Genomic DNA, 22,720 nt, shown 5'->3' on the forward strand with positions numbered 1-22,720 from the left:
TAGTATAGCACATTTCAGCAACAAGGCAGTTCTAAGTGCTTTACATGATAAAAACATAATACAGTAACCAGTTGCTGGTTCTGACTCTGGGAATGCAGAGCAAATTTGAACCAGAAGAGGTGAGTGGTCTGGAAGGCTGATAAAACAACGGGTCTTTAATGTATTTTAGTGCTAAGCCATTCAGTGATTTATAAACAAAAGTATTTTATCTATTCTCTGAGCTACAGGTAGCCTGTGTAAGAACTTTAGGACTGGGGTGATGTGCTCTAGTTTCCTAGTTTTAGTGAGAACGCGAGCAGCAGAGTTCTGGATCAGATGCAACTGCCTGATTGACTTTTTAGACAGATCTTTGAAGACATTGTTGCAGTAATCAATGCGACTAAAGATAAATGCATGGATGAGTTTCTCGAGATCTTGCTGGACGAGTAAAAATGCTTGGGAAGGTCAAGGGATAGAGAAGGACATAAAGCAGAGTTAAAGGACATGTAAAGAAGAGAAGATTATTAAAGGCAAATCATAAAGAAGCATGCCTCAAAATCATTGATAGGAAGAAAAAGAGAAGGTTAGTCATTGTTCAAGTTCAAGTCAAACACATTTTATCAACAAACTCAGCAGTGTTGGTGTTTTGTGCATTCCCATGTACAAGTAAACAATGATCCAAAAAGACAGAGCAGTACAAATAAATGAATCACATGGAGAGAAATCATTAAACCATTAAGTCTGTGGCAACACTCGAACATATTTGCTCAAACTGAGTGAACATATTTTCTTTCTTACTTATATGATTAGCAGTTAAGGTAAATGTGCAAGGAACGACTGTGACTGAATATATGCAAACACTATGGAATATTACATCTCAGGTTACCTGGATGAAGGCATGCATAGATTTTAGAGGGTTTTCTTAAACCACTAAACTCTTTCATCATTCTTACAGGTTAAGGTTCTGTTTATTGAGACATTTGGGAAGATGCATCGCTGGAATGGGTTTCTTCAACCTTTTTGAAGAATAGCACTGCACTCCCCCATTGCTACACATTGCTCTACACTGCTGGTCAGTTGGATGAGAGATGAGTACCACAGTTTTCCTTTCCTTACAAAGACAAGCCATTTTCCAGCAAAAAGCTCAGACTTTCATCATGTGAAGCCAATGAAAAAATGTATGCCTTTCATTTTTGGTCTCGTAAACAGGACCTGCCAGTAAAAATGATGAGGCAGACCCTGTCAGTATGGTCTGCATGTGGTACAAGGGGCGCTCCAGAAAACAGAAGAGCAGAAGAGCAACTAATCTGCTGTGTTTCTCTGCCATAACTATCCAGTTAATTAATCAGCTGTCAGAGATACACAGGACAAACAACACACTCAGACCGGAGGTCAATTTAAATCGACCAGTTAATTTAACAACTGGACTACCCAGAGAGAAGCCACACAGAAACAAGGAGAACATGTAAACAAAAACTCTAGGCTGGGATTCGAATGCTATTGTGTCACCAAGCAGCCCTATGTATAGCTTACTTTGTTCATTATTAAAAATTAAAATTTTTGTTTTAATGTAAAACAACCAGGTTTTATACATTTTGTTTCAAACGTTTTGAGTAAATACCATAAACTACCGTATATGTACTCAATGTTTTCATCTCAAATCCCACAAAAAATAGGTGTAATAGTAATTCCTTCAAACCTAAATGTAATCATTTTTTTTGTAATTTTGTGCACATATTTCATATTCTTTTATAAATTAAAATGGCATGTTTCCTTAACTGTGCTGTTAAAGATCATGTGTGCCTGGAATATATCCCAGAACACACCAGGTGAGAGGTGAGCTGCAGTGTGGACATGTTGCCAGTCTGTCACAGAGCTGATACGTACAGACGGACAAACACATTCACACCTACTTTCACACTTTTAGGCAATTTGGAGTCACCGACTCACAGAACACACATGTCAATGGGCTATGGAAGGAAACTTGACGCTCTGAAACGACCTGCCTGCAAACATTAATTCATGGCCCTGGCCTTATTTACCTTGCTGCCTCCCCCAATATCTGCATCATATTACATTATAGCTCTTTGAAGTATATCTGATCATTGAACACAGTTTTTGTTATAAAAATTCTGAATATTTTTAAGATTTAAGCTACATATTAAACACTGTTTCCAGATATTGACAGATATAAATGTAATTGAATGAGTTCAGTCTAATCTCATTTTGTCCATATCAGAGTATGACGGCAATGGCAGAAATTAGGTCAACCAGCTTACATTTTGGATAAGCTGGACTTTAAGGAGTGGGCTTTCATAACTCATCCGAGCAAAATCAAGTATGTTATCTTCAGTTATGAAAATTCTGTATCAAACATAACTTAAAAGAAATTTGACTTTGCAATTTCACGCCTCAAAATTGGGCCTGTCTCTTTAAGAAGCTCCTGCTCTTTTCGACACTCTGCCTCAGTGCGACATTATAGTAACATTGCTCCATTGTGGAATTTACAACCAGGCCTAAAAATGCTGGAGAAGTAGTTTGTATGATAAGCCCAGCAGGTGTTTGCTAATTGCTGCTGCTGCTAGTCTGGTGGAGCTTTGCAGAAGAGCAAGGGGAGAGGGTGCTCTGTGGGGCAGGAGCTCGGCTGAAGACTGCAGCTCCAAGGAGGAGCTTTGAGTAAAGAGGCAACGCTTTGTATGAGCAATCAACGCTATTTAGGCAACCTGTAGTGCTTCTGCGAGAGATTAAAGGATTCCTCAAACATGCATGAAAGAATCAAAGAAATACTCTATGTATATTTTTGATGAGGGAATAATATCATAACATGACGTAAAGCTCAAAAAGGTCGATTTTTCATAACTTACCCCCTTTAAGATTATTTTCATAATTTTAATTTTAAACTAGAAAGTGGACCCATTAAGTGCATCAAATCTCGTTTTTCAACTTTCACTCGCTAATTGAAAGAGAAATCAGTATTTATTTAGAACTGCTGTGAATTTAATAATAACATCCATAACCCTTCTATGGGATCAATAAGCAATATCACCAATATTACCAAAATCATCCTTGGACTGTGGCTGATTCATGACCTTTTTCCACATCAGTGGTTGGCCCAACAACACACTGCCAGCCTTAATGAACCTCATCTGATGACAAATCACCTGCACCGCAGACGGTCTCCTCCACCCGCTCTGCAGCCTCTCAGCTGTGACCGCATGTGCTTAGGAAAATCAGAAAAGTACAGCACCTTAACTCTGCCCTGGATTGCTGTAGAGGAAATTGGAACAAAGAGCATGGAGTCCCAAGAGGACTGGACTCTGCATCGTGTCTCAATACAACAGCTCTTATATCTGTTAGGAATGTGCGCTGTAATGCATCATGAACACAGAAACAGATCAGATTATTCACTCAAAACCTGGAAGGGCAGCTACGGTTTTTCATGTATGGCCATAAGGAGTAGGGCTGCTGCGATTGATCCTCATAACTGATTATACTGTGTACAATAATCCATCAATATCAATACTTTTATTGACTTGTAAGTTTTTAGAAGTTTTTGAGTTTGAAAACTGTACAGCATCAATTGTTTTAAGGAAAACACTTTAGTGTCTAAAGTTTGGGAATAATTTAAGTCTGATGAAGACACGCAGAGGGTTTCAAGGATCTGCATGGATGCATGAGTGATAGCTGCAACTAATGAGCTCACAAAATACAAGTCAACGTCACCATAGGTTTATCAAGCTGGCCACCCACTCTACAGAGCTGTCTAACATTATTTTCTGACTAAATTGGGCAAATGTTTTGACAGGAATCTGGACCTGTACATGACTGATTCAGACTGTACCTGTGTGTTAATGGGCAGACTTCATGTTGGTGAAATGTATTCTATCACATAGAAATGTTACAGTCTTCATGACCATATTTTACATAAATAGCACAATAGATTTTTTTATTTCCCTGTGCAGTTTTTTTTGTGACTTAAATAAGGCATTTTTCATCACTTCCTGTTCAATCTCATGATACATGACACACAACATGCTGAATATTCTGGCTTTTTTATTTTTAAAGACATGACTAATTAGCTTCATTTTATTTATTATACATGTGTCTCAAACTTTTTTGGAGTTATTTTGTTGTTTGTGATAAAAATTGTAAGATTATATTTGTTTTTGACTTTTTTTTTATTAACAAATATCCCTCTAGGTTAATCAATCGCAAAAACGATATCAATAGAGAAATGTATAAGTCCACTATAAGTGCCAATTTAGCACTGAACTGTCATTATTTACAAAATAATGCAAAGTTGACACTTTTAATGGACTTTCAATGCAACTTTTAAAGCAACTTTGCATTAAAAGTGTTATTACTTACCAAATGACACTTCATGACAACAGTCATAAACATTCATAAAGACTCCATCATGTTCATGACAGGTGTTATGTTATGTTTATGACAGTGTCTTGTCAGTCTTATGCACACCCTATCAACTAAAGAATTACCAAAAACACTAATTCCATGAAACAATAAATTAGAGAGTTTAGAAATTTTCTGAACTACGCATTTAATAAGATTAATTAATTCAATGGTAAAACAGTAACAATACCTCTGTTGCCATGCACTAGACATGAAAAGCTAAATCAGAAGATAGGAAAGAAAAACTGATGAAGACAGATTAGAAAAGATAAGCAGTCTTCAAGCGGGTAGATGAATCTAGGAGAAGGATTGTGGGTTTCTACGTGCAATGCCTGAAGATATGAGTAGTAATTAGCATTTCTTTCTTTTCTCTGCTAACATCTGGGCATATCAAACCCACCACACAGCACCGGAGGGCAAATACAAGCCTACCCACCTACACCGTTAAATCATTATTTCAGTTCCACTAAGAATTTACAATAGTACTATTTGCCATGATTACAGCAAAAAAGGAAAAACACAGTGTGACACTGAGCACATTAACGTGTCATTGATGCCTAAGAGCTAATGATTACAATATTACAGCTACTCAAAAGAGGTCAGGAACGTCCTCCAAGATGATGGCAAATTAGACCAGGAAAAAAGTGAACAGATGACTTAATTCGAATTCAAGCTCAGAGAGACTCTGGAGAAATAGGCACTGAGCAAACGGCAGACAGCACCAGGCTGGTGAGCACACCAATTTCTGTATTGTTTAAACGGGGAGCTTGCACAGACAGTGAAAACAAAACACAAAGCAGCCAGCCGGTGCTCATTCGTTTCAAAGTCGTTATGGGAGAAGCAAAGTGACAGGATGCTGCGGCAGACCATTTGGATGGATCTCAGTAACTTAGTGACAGAAGAGAAGTTAGCCCAGCCTGTCTTAGCCGGAGACGCTGTCAGCTGACAAACAAATGAGATGATCTCAGTTTTGTTTGTTCTAAACAAAGTTTAATGAAATTATTTTTGGGTGGAGTTGAGGAGGATCTACCTAAGTATTTTGAAAGGGAACATGTAAGGTGACTTATTAAAAATGTGTTTCTTCTTGAATTAAGCACAAGTGCTGAGAAAAGGAGAATCTAAAACATACACAGTAAAACACAGGAACTGCTAGCTTTTTATATCGATAAATTACGCTGTGCATTGTAAGGTAATAGAGTAGTTTGAAGCTACATTTCAAAGCTTATGTTCAAAAGTAAGATACATTTTTTTCTTTTTATTTCACTACTAGGACACCAGAATGTGCTGCATTACTTTAAAACTCTGGCAGTTCAATGAAAGAACTTAAACTGTGGTAATGGCATGACTCAAACTGTTAGCCATTTGGAAGCTAACCGCCTAAAACCTTGGTCCACCTTGATACCTGTAAATGGCCGATGCATGTATTCATCACACCATACCTGCCCTAACACATTCACTCTACTCCCATTTAACTTGTGCACAGTGGCATTACAAACTAGAACTGCTGCTGTCTGAAGGCGTATGAAAGTCACAGTCAGTCCAGACTAGACACCCCTCCACCCCCCTCGCGTAAGTAGAGTAGAGAGCTCCCCTGAGGACAGACAACAAGCCACACACCATCACCAAACAGCCTCTGGGTGAGTCAGCTGCCTACTTACAACCTGGATCTCTGTCCACAGACCTACAACACACACACACACACACACACACACACACACACACACACACACACACACACACACACACACACACACACACACACATAGAAAGCAGAGGGCAGGAAACCCCCTAGGGCCGATGAACTGAAATACGTTCAGTTGTGAATGTGATTTTGTTTTTTTCACTCTAGCATACTGCTGACACTTATTGACATATTGGTTTATTTTCAGTAAAGTTTACTTGTAGATTTCAGATAAATGTAACTCAATTTAATTTCATTATTGTGCCTTTTATTCCCTCAAAATCTATCATTCTTATTTTTTTCTCAATATCCAAAAAGAAACCTTTTAACTGGACTACACTTTTGACAATTTTGATGTGATTACAGATTGCTCGTTTCTTCCAAATGGTCATTAGATTGGTTGTGACACGGTAATTCTGTATGGTCAAATCCACTCAGGAGAAGGCTTAGTCCACGTTAACAAGATTAGATGGCCGACTTAAAAAGGGGTCCTTCAAGAAATGGTTCAGTGGTGGCTGAAACCCAGTGCAGTGTCGGACAGAAGAGACTCCTCTTCAGAAAACTCTGACCCACACAATTCATAAGATGGACGAATGAAATCAATTCAAAACGTGGGACAGAATGGGTCTTTTGCTGTTATTTATAATTTTGATCACCAAATATGCTCGCTTTTAAAAAAACAGACAACATTAAAGGTGACATCTTAAGGTAATCAAATAGTAGGAAAGTCATTTAGCAAGTCACAAAATATACATAAAAATAAATAAGACTTAAATGGCATATTGTATTCTACTTCCTATCTATTATTAAATGTGTTGTGGAAATTCACAGCAGATTTTATTATTTTAAAAACTTAATAAGTTTACCACAAGCACTGTAATAAAGGGCCCACTGATACTTTACACCCAAAGTGGATTAGAGTGGATTACTACGCCTGAAGGACAGGCTTTTGGTTTTTTTTACAACCGTCGTATAAAATTACGCAAGTTTTTTTGACTCATTGTCTGACATTAAATCAGATTAAATGTTTTATTTTTCATGATGCTAGAAATTATAGTTAGAATTATCAAAATTATACCTACTTGCTAAATGCTCAAAAGATGAGAGAGAGATTGTGATACTTCTAAACAAAATGGTCAGCTGAAAAAACATGACTTTTTAAGATTAAAAAGTGCAAACCTATGGATGTATATATGGCAACGACTCTGTGACTCTTTGTGTGACATTTTGCTAAAAATCTCAAGATATCAGCCAAGATCTCAGAAGCAGAATCGTGTGCCTCCGCTGGTCTGGTTCATTCTTTGGTAAACCTTTCTCTGGAACAGGAAGACCATGTTTTTGTGCAAAATTTGGAAATCATCTTGTGAAGATGCTATCTGAAACAGGTACAAGCATAATCCACACTTTGAGGGAGTTTAGAGGCAGACTAGTGCACTTCAACTAATAGCATCAGGAGGAGAAATACTGAAGCAACACCTCCAAACATCAGTCAGGATGTTAAAGCTGGGGCACATTTCGGTCTTCCAAATGGGCAATGACTCAAAGCATACCACCAAATTAGTTACAAATTGGCTTAAGGACATTAGAGCCATCACTCAACCCTGATCTCATTCCCATAGAAGATTGTGTTGGCAGATGTGCACAGGTGTATCGAAGCAAGATACCCTGCAAACATGACTCGGTTACACGCGTTCTGTCAGGAAGTGCCAACACTAATTTATGTTCTTTTAAAAGGAATTACAACGAAATATATTGTCAAATAGTAAGGAAATGCATTTTAAACAGAACAAAGTAAAAAAGATAAATAAAATTTGATATTTGGCAAATAGCAGTAATTTTGGTTGTAATTGACACAAAACAGCAATGGTTTAGTCTAACTTAATTTCAGGTAATGATTTTTACATATATATATATATATATTTATATGTATATCCATGTTTTCAATGGTAATGGCGAACCAAGCGGACATTGTGGTGGTGGATAAACAACAGAGAACAGCGGCTGTGGTGGATGTAGCAGTACCAAGTGATTACAACATCAGGAAAAAGGAGCACGAGAAACTGGAGAAATACCAGGGCCTCAGAGAGGAACTGGAAAAGGCCTGGAAGGTGAAGACCACAGTGGTGCCTGTGGTCATCGGGGCCCTCGGGGCAGTCACCCCCAAACTGGAGCAATGGCTAAAACAGATCCCAGGAACAACATCAGACATCTCAGTCCAGAAATGTGCAGTAGGGAGCCAAGATACTGGAGGAACCCTCAAGCTCCCAGGCCTCTGGTAGAGGACCCGAGCTCAGAGAAATGAAAGATGAAAGAGACCACCCGCAGAGGGTGAGAAGGGAATTTATATATATATATATATATATATATATATATATATATATATATATATATATATATATATTTTTTTTTTTTTTTTTTTTTTTTTTTTTATGCATCCATCTTCTTATATTTTGATGATCCGTCTCTTGTGACATGTTCCATGGATTTTGTGAACTCTGGCCGATCCATTATAGAATTCCTCCAGTCAGCAAAGGCATGTAGGTAAATTTAAAAGATTACTTTAAATCTAAATCTGCAGGTTATAAATAGTTTTGGGCTTAACTGGATCTATTTTTAAAAAACTGAGATGTTAAGTCAGAAGAAACTCAAGGATGTAGTAGGTATTTAAAAAGAAACTACTTGCTGCAACATTTCGAGCCATGTCCGCAGTTCATTCAGGCTGTCAGAGAGCAAGCGAGAGCAATACTTTGAGTAAGTACATAAAATGCTGACTGACTTGAAATGTTTTTATCTTTTTGAGCTTTCAACATCTGCCATGGAACATGCTGAATTTAGAAATTATGGCATGCTTCTCACAACGCTGTTGCTGGATTTGTTGCTGAAAGCATTTTAAATGAGAACTGATTAATCATTTTGCTTTGAGTTTAAAATATTTTTAAAACCCAGTCACACAAGTGGAAGTAGGAATGAATGGCGAAATATTTTCAATGATCTTTCATAGTTAGCCATTCTCCATTCAGTAAAAAATGGCCACAAAAATCTGATCAGTGCTAATCAAATCCTCTAAAAAATATAGTTGCAGTTCAATAATTTAGAGAAAATTATTTGACTACATAACAACAATTTGGAATCATTTAATAATTTCCTCATTCTACACAAAAAATTATTTGTAGTATGGAAAACCTTCAGTGAAGTTACACATTTTTCTTTTAATACACATTCTACCACGCGCACGTTTAAGTCCAACATTAAAGGAACTGCATAAGGTTTTGAGCTAAAGCTGAAACCAGGCATTAGCTAGTTCAAAATTGATTGCTAAAACTTTATGTTAGAGAATGAAAAATAATCTTTACAATGAAGGCTTATTTGTAAGGAGCACCGCGGTCATCTATTTTTTTATATTGTAGGTTAGATTAAACTGTGGGGCCATCTGCCTTACAGCCGAGGTTTGCTGGAAATCCGGTCACAAAATGAGACAATAATCCCAAACACCAAAGCAAATGCAAAGAATCGCAGTAGTACAAAGGACCAGTGAAGATAAACGGGCTTAAGGATGATTAAAATCTAGTAAATTTAAATCAGCTGAAGCAATTCTGTAAAGTAGAGCGTCCTAGAATCACCACGGTGTCAGAGGGTAAAAACATTGATGACAAAGACGATTACTTAAGTTAATAATGACTTATGAGATCACAAAATTCACTTACATTTTCATACACAAATAATATTTGATTTTTTTCCCCTTATCTTTTGTAAATAATGACAATATACTATGTGTGACAGCTTCAGACACTGGTCACTTTGACCCCTCTTCATATATTTTGCAGTTTTTTCATTTTGTATCTGACTTTTCAGTTGAGAATTATCGCCTAATAATTGAAAGTAATTTTCCATGTTCTGTCCAATTATTAAGAAAGTTTAATTTTGTGTCATAACCTAACATCATTTATGAGTCAACTGGCCTGAATAGGGATCAGAGGAAAAATAATCAAATTAGGGTGCAGCACAAAATGTTCTGATAATAATATAAAGTTAAATTAAATTACAACGAAATTTAAGTATTTCGTGAAAGAGCCTGTGAGAGCCTGTATCACTGTTCATAGCTTGATTTACTAAAAAGCTAAATATTCATTTGGAGTTCTTTGTGTATATTAAATTAGTTTTTAATGTATACAAGTAGATTTTGAAAGACTTGAATATCATATATATATATATATATATATATATATATATATATATATATATATATATATATATATATATATATATATATATATATATATATATATATATATATATATTTCACAAGACTTAACACTACCCAACACCACACATGCATTAATTTATGCAAATGGAAGCCCAACAAAGTATTGAGTACATTGAAATTAACATTATTTTCAGAAACCTGGCATTTCAGTTTAAAGTATCCTTTCCATATTTACCTTATGTTATATTCAAATTTTGTTGAGACACAGAATTTTTGTTTTTATTATCTGTAAGCCATAATCATCAAAATTATAAGAACTCCAGGCTTAAACTGTTTCACACAAAATGTAACAAATCTATGTGATTCCACTTTCTGAAATGATTGACAAAATATATTGAACATATTGCTTCCATTCTTAATTTTCAATTAGAATGTTTTCAAGATTAGAAGATTTAAAAGTGTTTACAGCAGCACAACTTTGGGGCCCAAGATGAATCCATGCCTTAAAAGAGCAGGGCTCGTTTGGCAGTGCTATTAGGCATGCGGTCATAATGTTATGCCTGACTGGTCTAGACAAGCCAGCTAGTATTTTACATACTGAAAAATGAGGATCAAAATTATAGCAGTGCACATAAAAGACAATGTAGTAGTTTGTAAACAAAAGGCAGCATGGTGAAATTGAATACAGCAGCCAGTGACCAGCATCTTATAAGGAAAGCTGATGTAGTCAAAAGTCTGCAAAGAGTCAATGCAAAAAGATACTCTTACAGTTGCATCAGTTTTTTTTATTTTTCTTCCCAGTCCAATTCTAATATTCAGTTTAATTCCTTTTAATTATTTTCCTGCCTTAATAAAGTCAGATTAGTTTTTTTCCCTCACCTGGTTTAAGCTACATTTCTACTTGATTGTTTTCTGTTTAAAATATTAAAGATTCTGATATCTAATTTATTTTTGATGTATCATGTTGTTTTATGAGAGCTTTGTGGATCTTCGCTGTGCCATATGTCTCAGCCATATGCGTACCTCCCTGGAAATGTAATCACACACTGGAGAGTCAGGCCTCATCTATTGTGTTTAATTGCTTGGTCCCAATAGCTGCTAAGATATGCAATAAACAACAACTATCCTACTTGTGTGGCACTTATGAAAAAAACAACAACAAAAAACTAACTCGCAGTGCAAAAAGGCCAAGAAGTGTCTATCAGAATAAACCAGAATACAGATATTTAGAGAGAATCCTGAGTTGAAAACAGAGGCTCTGCATCCAGCCAGTCATATCCAGAACTAAATACAACTAAATCTGAAAAAAACATGACTGTTCAAACTGTGGATCAGGATTACATCCCCCAAAAAATGCTTTTATGGCCAGATTGCTCTGCAATAAGAGGAACCCACCTCTCAGTACATGCAAAGATAGTAGATAAACATTAATTTAGTCAGATTAGGCTTTTACAACAATTGACCTACTCAAATGCTAATGATGCAAAAAAAGGGGGCATGTGGGAAAAGATTGAAGGATTCTGAAATAAGTTCAAGATCTTTTTTACACTTATTCGACTGTGAAAGTACAAATAACGTTCTCTGACACACAGATACTGTTCCACTGGTGTCATTAACAAAAACGTTTATGCATTTTTTGTTAATGCATAAACCCTAAGTGGATTACAAAGTACAGCAATGAAATAAAGCTTGGTTTCTGCATAGTGTTCTGGTTAATGATGATCAGGTAGAACACCAACTGAAGTGCTACTGCTTTGTTCACCATCTGCTAGAAATACATGTCACATTAAGCAACATGAATAGAAGCTTGTTTTTTTCCATTCACACGTTTTTTATTTTTTATCAACTCCATTATAACACTTTTTTGCCAAGACTTGTATTCACTCCCTGTAATCTTCTCTGCAGTAGCAGTTCTGTCACCTAAGTTTCACATTCTTGCAAGCCCATATTGACATGCCTCAAAAAAGGCTCACTTTGATGGGTTCAGAACTATACAAACTGTGGGATAATATATGCTCTCTTGCTACAAAAAATATAATATCAGTAAGTTTTTATAATATTGTGTGACAGTTGTTACAAGAATTTACATACAGAATGTATACAAAGGTTCTTAAAACAGTTTAGAAATTTTTTTTCTCTTCTCCCTTTTACAATTGCTTTAAATCAGATGTCAGATAAACTGCTGGGATCAGAGTTTTTCCGGCTGTATGAATGAGATAGGGGCATAATTTCCCCTACCCCACCTATTTCTGCTCACTGCTGATCAACTGATAAGAAGAAGGCTACTACACTTTCTATTTTGTCTCATCAAGGATTGCTTTGGCTGTAGAAGTATTTTCAGATGCATAAAACAGTTTAGAAAAATGGTTGGTGTGCGGCCTCTTCATTTTCAGAGTCCAAATGGGCTTTATATTTTTAATGTTATTTAATTAAAAATTTGAATCAAATTGTATTTGAAGAATACAACAAATTCGTTTTTTTATCTTCGTTTTCCCCTGATGTAAGCATTGCATATAGTTTTTCAAAACTATCCTATACAACTTCTTAGCTATTTCAGCTAAGTGTTTTTTATGGTTTATACCTTTAAACCATAGTATAAAATTGGTGAAGTGAGTACATGCAATAATTTTCAGAGGAACAATTATTTATAAAATACAACAGTGTGAGCATTGGTCCCACGATGTAGGTTTTTAAACTGTCAGTTTCTAGTTTCTTTCAGTGGTGTGACAGGAAGCCTTCGGATGTTTATTTGGAAGGGGAAAGGATACTTTCTCTCGAATTGTACTGTTAATATGTCATCATTTGTGTATCAACACAACACAGATGCATCTGGTGTCAAAGCATGTAAAAACAACCACCTGCTTCTGTGTATCATTAGCTAAAATGCCGGGCAGGACAAAAAATGAAAATGAACCTCCGGAGTCCTTGTAGAGGTCATCTCAGTCCCAGCAGAGCAGCCTTAGCTGTAATGCGTTTAATTATCTCAATACAAAGAAGGTCAAAAAAGCACAATAATGCTACCAAATAATCGATCGCTATGTAAAAAAAAAAGAAAAAAAAAAGAGAATTACTTAAATTACTGTTTTTTTCAGTGCGTAATATCTTTGCAGCAATGCTGCTCCTAATCAGTGCAGGCCATATCACATTTCGCAGTGGGCAGCCATGACTCAGTGTAAGAGTTTGGCTCGAGTTCTACGGCTTGTTTTCCAGACTCACAGATGAACCTTTGTGCATGGCCTGCATGAAACATGATAATGGACACTCTGCTGCACTATATAGGTATATTGATTGGATCCTACATGGCTGTAAAATGCTTGTCTTACAGTGCAATGTTGTCCTCTGCAGATGCTGATACATAACTGGTACTACAGTGCATAATGTCTCACTTTTGGGTGGAGCTTTTAATGGTGATTTATGAACACTTTGACTTTCTTATACACTCAGTCTAACATTACATCCTGATGGATTTTAGCATAACCAAATAATAAAAACAGACTTTTCAAAAGGAAGATTAAAGGAAAAAATAGAATTCATGTGTCTTGACCTGTATTTGATTTGACCTATTATTAGGTACAACATACTTTTTGTATTTCATAGCTATTGCCTTCCTACACAATTCCACTCGATTATCATCTCCTTCCGTTGCTCCATCTGGGATTTGTCCCATTGAGTTTGATTTCTCTAATTTAGTATCATCCTGGCCAATCAGCAAACAGAGAAAGTTGTGAATGATTGACATCTGTGCTATTTTAGAATATTAATCTGGCTACAATCAGCTCATGGTTTGGCAATGGTGATGGAGAAACTGTAAGGGTTTCCTACAGATTAAATCAGAAGTTTACATACAGCAACTAAAAATATATATATATTTTTTATCACTGTCTGAAGTTAAATTAGAACAAACTTCTCTTGCTTTAGATCAATTGGAATTTGTTTGCAAAGTGCCAGAAAACAGAACAAGAACATTTTTAAGATATATTTTTTGTAACTTTTAGTTGACATACAGAATTATGTCTCTTTAAACAATGTGGGAAAGCCTGAATGACAAAAATTCTGATAGATTAACCCATACATTTGATTTAATTGAAGGCATGTTGAAGGCATGATTTAATTGAAGCATGTGTTTTAAGGCCACACCTGGAACACGCAGCTTTCTTGCTTAACATGTTTGAACAAAATCAGCCAAGAAATTAGGAATTGTGGAACTGCATATGTCTGACTCATCCTTGGGAACAATCTCCAGATACTTTAAGGTGCCTTCATCTGTTCAAACAATTATGCGCAAGTATATAAATGATGGGATGTTCAAACATCAGACAGCTCAGAAAGGAGACGAGTTCTGCATCACACAGATGAATGGGTTTTAGTACAAAATGTGCAAATGTTGGATATATCTAACATTTCTGATTATTATTAAACTCAGCAAAACATTAAAGTACATGCATTTGCTTAATGGATCTGAAATGGTTGAGGTTCTTAGTTTTGATACATTTAATATTTAATTAAATATTAGTTTTAATATTTGACCTGTCAATCACCCATTAGAGCTAATTTAGGGAAAATTGTTCATTTTTTTGTCTCGTCAATCAAGACTGTTACATTTTAAATGTTTCTATTAGAAACTACATGGTTCATAGAAACTAATCTTCTATTAACATTTTTTTATAATTTTTTTTTCTAAAAACTTATAAGCTTTCCTGATCTTATAATATTACATAAGAGCAGTAAAAAATTACATTGTAAAAGAAATTTTAAAAAGATGGTCTACGTTCTGTCAGACTGCTCCAGGGTAGCTGTGGTAACCATCAGTGTGTGAATGTGTGTGTGAATGGATGAATGACTAAAGGTAGAATGAAACACTTTGATGTCCTTTGGACTCATTAAAGCACTATACAGTTACATATCATTTATCATTCAGATGCATCTGTATAATCAACATTTCAATAAGTTCAAGACTAATTGTTGTGTTTCTATTCTTTAGGTGGCAAATAAATCTATATGGCAGAAACACAGAAATGAGAGAACTCAGAGCTATATTTTGTTATCAGCTATGCACTTTACAAACTGTATCTAGTTGTGCTCTGACTGATGTGCTGGCCAGGCCAATCTGTCACCTTGTCCTATTTCCAGCTTGTCAAATGATATCTGTGAAATTTCCCACTCTATGCACAAAAATGATGCAGCCATGAAACTGCAGAGCCTTTCCACAAATCAAAATGAAACCTCTGTCCATCAACATGTTAATCCTGAATAAGTATGGAAATGTGGCACATGCTAAAATAAATTCCTACAACTGTCATTTAATGTGGCCTACACATTGACTCACATCCAGGGAGAGCAGAAAAGCATGCAGAGTAGGTTGCATCCTTCGTAGGGAGATATTATGTAAGACTCAAAGGTACTACTTTAGGTCAGCACCAGCTGTCTTCTCAACAGTGTTTAGTATATTTTGCATAAGGAACATATAATATTTGATCTTAAATAGTTTACATCCACGCATTGAGTCTTCAGAGCGCCATGCAGCTGTGCACCGGGAGGCCGTCCATTAAAAGTTAATGGATTCACTTTCACAAAAGGACCTTAAAGCCACAGTTCTCAGCGCTCAGTCTCTGTGGTAAAAATAGAAACGCTGCAGAACGGACGGATGCAATTCACAGCCTTCCAAATATCTGTCGCACAACCTGGCTGCCTGTAGTGGGCCTAGTTTTTCCTGAAAATGAGGGAGCAACTGGCACAAATTCCCTCAGCTTTCCCAGACACAGTGATTAAATCTCATGCACTTATAATTATTATTGTCCCCACATCACTGCCTGAATGCTGTCATATCACAGCAAAACCAAGCATTGCGTAAGAGGTGGCACAGTGATTACCCTTAATCTGAACTGGGAGAAAAAAAATGAAATGGTTTGGCATGCAACATGAGCAATTATCTGAGAAATACCTCTGGTTCTGCGCAGTAGCTGCAGTTTATTACAGCCCCAATCAAGACCGACGTTAATGAAGGATCTGTTTACTTGATGAAATCTTCCTCTGTGTAGCAAGAAAACATTAACAGATTTGATGACCGGTTTGCACGAGACTGACTCTCGCTGACCACTTCATGTATTTATGCATGCATGTAATTCTATGGTGCAAACTGGGCCATGGAGACTGGACGCCAGCACAGCACAACGCCTATTTTGTGTTTCATTTTCCAGATAATCAAATAAGACTTCCACACACTTCAGTGAAATTAATAAGGAAGGCGGAAAGAAATTCAAGTGAGAATATTTTTTGTTATATAATGCTGTGTATATTTGGTTTATTTATCTCTCCAAAAGCTGACGACGGAGGTTGCTTTTTCTTTGTTAATGATCCATATTCTGTCTGTGCTGCTTGTTTGTTCTTTTTGTTTGACGAGAATTATTGTATAATCTGCTGCAGTGATTTATTGGTACAAATGAAAGAATATTTGCAAATTTAATCCTCCAACCTTCTCAAACCTGCCATCAAAATCTGTCTCAGGAGGTCTTGCATGAGACAGATTTTTCCCCACGCTGCTAAGCAAAGTGGAGCTTAAGCATTAAAAATTATAATACAGTATTTAGAGTAATTGTCTCCCGTTTCTCTGCCTTATTTTTTCTGTGACAGCTTGTGACACTGTTTTGTCAACATGTGGGAGTAGCAGCTCATTTAGAGACAGATGATTTTTTTTAGAGTGGTATAAAAACCTACAGGAGATAAATTCCAACTGGAGAGTTGCTATTAAAACTTTTCAAAAATTATGAGCAGTCCACTTTGATTTCATGAATGGCTGCTGATTTGTGTGGCCCAGCGGGTGGTGTGATTCAACAGAATTATAAGTAAGGACATGCTGTATCACAGGAGGACAGGCTGGAACACCCAACAGCATGTTGCTGACATTTCCTCATATCAAGTCCTCCATGTTTTCGCCATGATTAATGCACAGTGAACTTTTGGTGTTCATAAAAATCCACTCTTTGCATCGAGGAGTGTCTGTCAGTCAAACATTTTGAGTCCCTATTTTTTGATAAAGAGAAGAATTACTAGATGCTCCAACAAACGGAATGAATTTTTATAATTTTGTTATGCAACGCATTAACAACCTTTCCAACAACAACACACAAGGAAGATTCTCTGGAAAGGAAACAAACGGAACAAAAAACATGTTGGATCTGTCTTTGACCTTTTCTCATTTTTCCAGCTCAACCATATCTAAGCTAGTCTACTCAAGAACTAGCATGTTTTCCCCCATGTAAATAGCACAACCACAGTTCCCAACAAGCATTTTCATACTCTAATAAATGCTTTATACTGCCAGTTAAAAGCATAAACTTTTATGTATTAAAGCAGGACACAGTAGTAGACACAGTTGTGCCTAATTATAATGTGAAAGAAATAGCATGTGTGTTTTTCAATGTTTTTTTTTTCTTTTTACTATCTTAAATCTAAAAAGTGTGGCGTGCATATCTATTCCCTCCCGTCTCACAGGGGTTATGGCAAACTGCAAATGGAAATTTTAACTGGCTTTCATCTTGCAACTTTCACAGAAAGGCCAAGTAGATAAAATGCAACAACTCTTATGGTTATTATAGTTGAGATTTAGTACATTTGTAACTCTACAATATTCTTTCAGTTTTTGGATGATGGTTTGAAACTTGTTCACTGCCATGTTAAACGTCGACCTCAGTTTAAGCTTATTCACAACCATCTGTAACCTGTCTGATTGATCTTCACTGTTTGTTCACTAAAGATCTACAAAACAAACTTCTGAAGCCTTCGTAGAGCAACTGTTTATACTCTAAGTTACATGTCACGCAGATGGACTCTGTTTCTGATGCACTGGATTTCATTTAGGGCCATCTGAGTAAAGGGGGTTGCAGCCCACACTTTTCAGATTTTTATTTGTAAAAAATAAAGAACAAGGTGTACAGTTTTCCCTCTACTTGACAATTATGTGGTAATTTTGTGTTACTCTATGTATTAAAATTTATAGTTAACAATTTTTTGTGAAAAGTTTGAAGGTTAGGCTATAAATAATTCTGCTTGGCATTGGAAATAAATGAAGATTAAAACTCGAAAACGTGTCCCTTCTGTGTATTTCTATTCAACATGTCAACCATGCCCACTCTATCCAAGAAATGACCTGAGGAGGAGAAAAAACTGTCACACCTCGTTCAATTTTTCCTGAACTTTCCGTTGTCAGCGACACAAATCAAACGTAGTAACTCTGGCCTTGTTGTGGAGGAGCGTGGAATGAAAGTAATGGCTTACCGCTGTTGAAATAAAATCCTCTTTAGAAACATTTCACACGGGCGTCCTCAACACAAGACAAATCACTTTCCCTCAGCGCACACTGAACATTTCTGCCACGGTCACATCTGTGTCCTTACCGTTTTGAGCCGAGGCAAAGGGCAGCATCAAGTTGCCCAGAAGTACCACCGCCAGCATCACCGCGTTAGGATGCATCGTTAGGGCTCGATAAGGTCTCTCGGTCGGACGAATGTGGGAGGAGAGACGGTGTAGGATATTGATCACGAGATCTAAAAAGATGGGCCCAGCATAGCACCGGGTTCTTTAAAAGCAGCCAGCCGAGGTGATTTTTTATTTTTATTTTTTTTTTAATCCCGTGGAGATGTCTCCCTGATTCAAACACCTTTTGGAGGGCAGCCGTGGGTGAAAGGTCCGGGACGAGGCCAGCCGAGCTGATCTGCGGCCATAGGCGGCGAAGAAGCCTCGCTGGGATTGCGGGGAAGATGTCTTTGGATGTCAGGGAGATTGTCCACGGCGAGGTTCCAAAGATTCAGAGATGCGCACACCGATGCGCATTTACGCTCCCACCGGTCACGGTTCGGTGATTAAGATGAAAGTAGCGCGCAAGCGATTCCCGACGGCGAGTGATGAAGCCGAAACATAAGTCTGTTATCAGCACCGGTCTATTTTTAATACCAACGGAGGAACAGATGCTGGTAGGGAACCAACGGCAGCGACGGAAAGCCGCGCGTGCCCAGTGCGCTCATGACTGGGGATGAACACACACACACGCAGACACGCACACACACTCATCAGCGGCACGCGCACTGCATCGCGCATGTCACGCAAAGGCAAATTATGTTTGAGAACTCCGACACTTTTATGTTTTATAATTTTTTTCTGTTTTACATTTTATTTTGTTATTAGTTTCAGGTGACGGGACGTCTATCTCACTTTTTAAACTTCTATTTATTTGGACTCTATTTTGTTGCAATTTTCATACACGTTCTGAATAAAAGGCAACATGTGCAGATGTGTAAGATAAAACAACTACAGAGCCTTAAAAACAATATCAAGAAAGCAAATATTGAATCAGTCTGATTCAAACTTTTTCCATCACATTCAGATTTCTTTTTGATGAGGTTGTGAAGATACTCTTCAGCTCCCTGAGTGGATCATTCGTAAATTATTTAATAATTTACCTGGGTCCTCTCAAATTATGCATTCTAAATTCCTCCTCAAAATTAACATGGCTTCCTGTAATCCTCCTCAATCCCTAATCTGTGCTGCTGCACGAGCGACCTCGTGTGGCCAGTTAGGATAAACTCGAAAGTACCAGCAACTGTCCCTTATTGCAGTGTGTGCTCACAGCTGTACTAATCTGTTTCAGTAAATAGACTGGAAGCATTTAAATACATAATCTATTCATAACCCAATAATATTATAACATGGTTCCTGTGTTGTCTGAAAAAAAAAAACATTTTATATGATTATTTTCCGGGCTGCACAGTGGCGCAGTTGGTAGAGCTGTTGCCTTGCAGCAAGAAGGTTCTGGGTTCGATTCCCAGCCTGGGGTCTTTCTGCATGGAGTTTGCATGTTCTCCCTGTGCGTGTGTGGGTTTTCTCCGGGTACTCCGGTTTCCTCCCACAGTCCAAAAACATGACTGTTAGGTTAATTGGCCTCTCCAAATTGCCCCTAGGTATGAGTGTGTGTGTGCATGGTTGTGTGTCCTGTGTGTCTCTGTGTTGCCCTGCGACAGACTGGCGACCTGTCCAGGGTGTACCCCGCCTCTCGCCTGAAACGTTGGCTGGAGATGGGCACCAGCACCCCTCCCGACCCCACTGAGGGAAAAAGGGTGCAAGAAAATGGATGGATGATTATTTTCCAGGTTGAGTAACAAGTATGAAAAATAAATTTCAAAAATATTTAAATATTTAAAAATATTTGAATTTATAGACTTTATTTGTCATCTCATCTGTCCATCTGGAATGTCTTCAATTAATCAATCATAGTCCATTGTTCTTACATTTAAGTGTACTAAAAAAGGACTGAATATTTGACTCTGGAAAAGAATTGACTTGAATAATATGTTGGAGCCCTGTAGTAAACCTTCTAATGTTTTCCCTTTTGGATGAAATAAATTCATTTCTGATGTTCTCTACATTTTGAAGGTAAGGTAAGGTAATTTTATTTATATAGCACATTTTCAGCAACAAGGCAATTCAAAGGGCTTTACATGAATTTAAAGGAAATACAAACACAAGCTCTATTTCAACTTTTTTTTAACTTAAATATTTGCTTCCAAGTAAACAATCACACATTTAGGATGTTTATTTACCAGACTGTTGTAAAGTGCATGTGTGTACTCTACCGCAGAACAAACTTCCCTCCACTTTACAGCCCGCCCTCCCGTACTCTATAGGAGACCACATTTAAAATGAAACCCCACCTGAAATCTCCCAGAGACCAATCCGCTAGAGAAAGGTCAGCGCCGATGGCACACCCTCCGTTGTTCGAAGCCAATCAGAGTGGAAGGGCAGCATTTTGCCTGAGGGTAAAACTTACCCCTGGATGTGTTAATTACGCATCACTAAGCTGTTGCCAATGTGTTCACAACCGTGGACTGTCTTTTGGGCTTTTTGCAGCGGTTGTCTTCATTCTTTAGTCAGTTTAGTATGGAAAGTAGACAACAATGGCTTACCAGGCTGAAAAATGAACTTAGCAACAGTCCGCTGGTATCAAATGTGGCTTTCGGGTTCATCCTCATGGGACTAGAGAAGCTCGTGGAGCTGGAGTTTGAGTGTCCTTGCAACCCTACTTGGAATGGAGCGTTTTCATCAGCATTCTTCATCATTCCTGCTGTCATGGCCTTCACCTTGATGCAGATCATCCAGGGATGCAGGTGCAACGTGTGGTGCAGGAAAATGGTTTCCCTCTCTAGTTTCGTTCCTGCTGTCGTTTGGCTGATCTTGTTGTTCCTGGACGGCCAGTACTTTGCCTGTGCTATGACAGACTGGGATGGAAGATTTGTCCTTGTTGACAAGGCAGCTCCGCAGAAGTGGTGTGAGCCAGTTACAGAGGGAGACGTCACCCCACAAGAATTAATGCTCCGCTCACAGCGGTTGTTTGTGTTTTCTCAGGTGAGTGGGATATGACCAGTTGGCAGAGTATTCCCTATGTCAGATATACTTGTTATCAAACGATGGAAGCTCTTCCATGTATGCGTTGGCTAACCTTACTCTCCTGTGTCCAGGTAATAGGAATAATCCTCCTCATTTTCATCTGTGCGGGTCTGGTAGTGTATGTAATCAGAGAAAGCTGCCAACAGGAGGTGGAGATGCAAGATGCAGATGTGGCTGAGCTCACTGTGCTCAGGATGAGCTCTCTACGGACCAGAACATCATGAGTGGACCTACCCTGCCCTACACAGACACTTTGTAAATACCACAAAAAGACTTGACGGGAGTTTTTTTTAATCGCCCCCCTCAGGATATTTTGGGGGCATTTAAAAGATATTTGAAAATCTGTCTGAAAATTCTCCATCAGGTCATAGTAATGTAAGTGTTTCAACATTTGACAACTGGACTTCTTCTCTTTGTTTTTTTTTCCTTGAAAAATTCCTCAAAAGTAAATGTGTGTCGAATGATCCCAGGTGTCAGTGTTCAAAGGAAAATTGTGTGTTTTTTGTATAAGTATTGAGGAATGAGTATATATAACTGTCCTCTCTTGGTGCTTCCTCACCTGGGACACCAGTGCAGCAATTTCATTCCTAATCAAGGTGTGGGTTAATGTTTTTAAAATATCTGGTATTTTCGTTTTTCTTTGTTTTATTGCTATAGTTGAGATGAGACAAAATATGTTTGATCAGGTAAAAATAAATAAAAATAACAAATGGATCTAATTTCAGCGCCTTGCAAAAGTACTCGCACCCAGTAAACATTTTCACATTTTGTCACAATTATTGTGGTAATTGGTCTTTCTGATTATTATTCTCTGAACAACCTCTGAGGTCTTTACAGAATTTACGTTGAAATTAAGTTTCTCAAAGTTAGAGTCTAATAAAAGTCCCATATCAGGTGACTTGGATACCAGATGGGGTGGATTTCTTTCAGGCAACATAGTATTTGAGGTTTAATACAAATTCATACCACACTTCAAATAGATTTTTATTTATTTATTGTTTATTTTATTT

At 37.4% G+C, this 22,720-nt stretch overlaps 2 protein-coding genes across 5 annotated transcripts in view; one reads left to right on the forward strand and one right to left on the reverse strand.

The window, feature by feature from the left end:
* Positions 1-19,349, reverse strand: part of LOC103462684 (neuroplastin-like) — a 36,091-nt gene extending 16,742 nt beyond the window's left edge. For 2 of the 4 annotated variants that reach the window (XM_008405620.3, XM_081605424.1), the window contains exon 1: positions 18,668-19,349. In XM_008405620.3, the coding sequence (XP_008403842.1) occupies positions 18,668-18,743 (76 nt within the window). In that variant the 5' untranslated portion in view covers positions 18,744-19,349. The remainder of the gene's footprint in view (positions 1-18,667) is intronic. The other 2 variants (XM_008405619.3, XM_008405618.3) reach the window with 2 other exon arrangements.
* A 666-nt stretch (positions 19,350-20,015) lies between these two features.
* On the forward strand, positions 20,016-22,619 carry LOC103462686 (calcium homeostasis modulator protein 5). The gene is made up of 2 exons (XM_008405621.3): positions 20,016-21,668; positions 21,782-22,619. The coding sequence occupies exons 1-2, from the start codon at positions 21,204-21,206 to the stop codon at positions 21,932-21,934; spliced, it is 618 nt and encodes a 205-aa protein (XP_008403843.1). The 5' UTR covers positions 20,016-21,203; the 3' UTR covers positions 21,935-22,619.
* The last annotated feature ends 101 nt before the right edge of the window (positions 22,620-22,720 follow it).

This window comes from Poecilia reticulata, chromosome 3 (genome assembly GCF_904066995.2).
Source record: "Poecilia reticulata chromosome 3, P_reticulata-male-v2, whole genome shotgun sequence".
Taxonomy (NCBI): domain Eukaryota; kingdom Metazoa; phylum Chordata; class Actinopteri; order Cyprinodontiformes; family Poeciliidae; genus Poecilia; species Poecilia reticulata.

Bases quoted from the DNA above. Each gene is read 5' to 3' on its own strand.
- LOC103462686 (XM_008405621.3), top strand. From the start codon at position 21,204: ATGGAAAGTAGACAACAATGGCTTACCAGGCTGAAAAATGAACTTAGC. The intron at 21,669-21,781 runs GTGAGTGGGATA...TCCTGTGTCCAG, and splicing joins GGTTGTTTGTGTTTTCTCAG to GTAATAGGAATAATCCTCCT.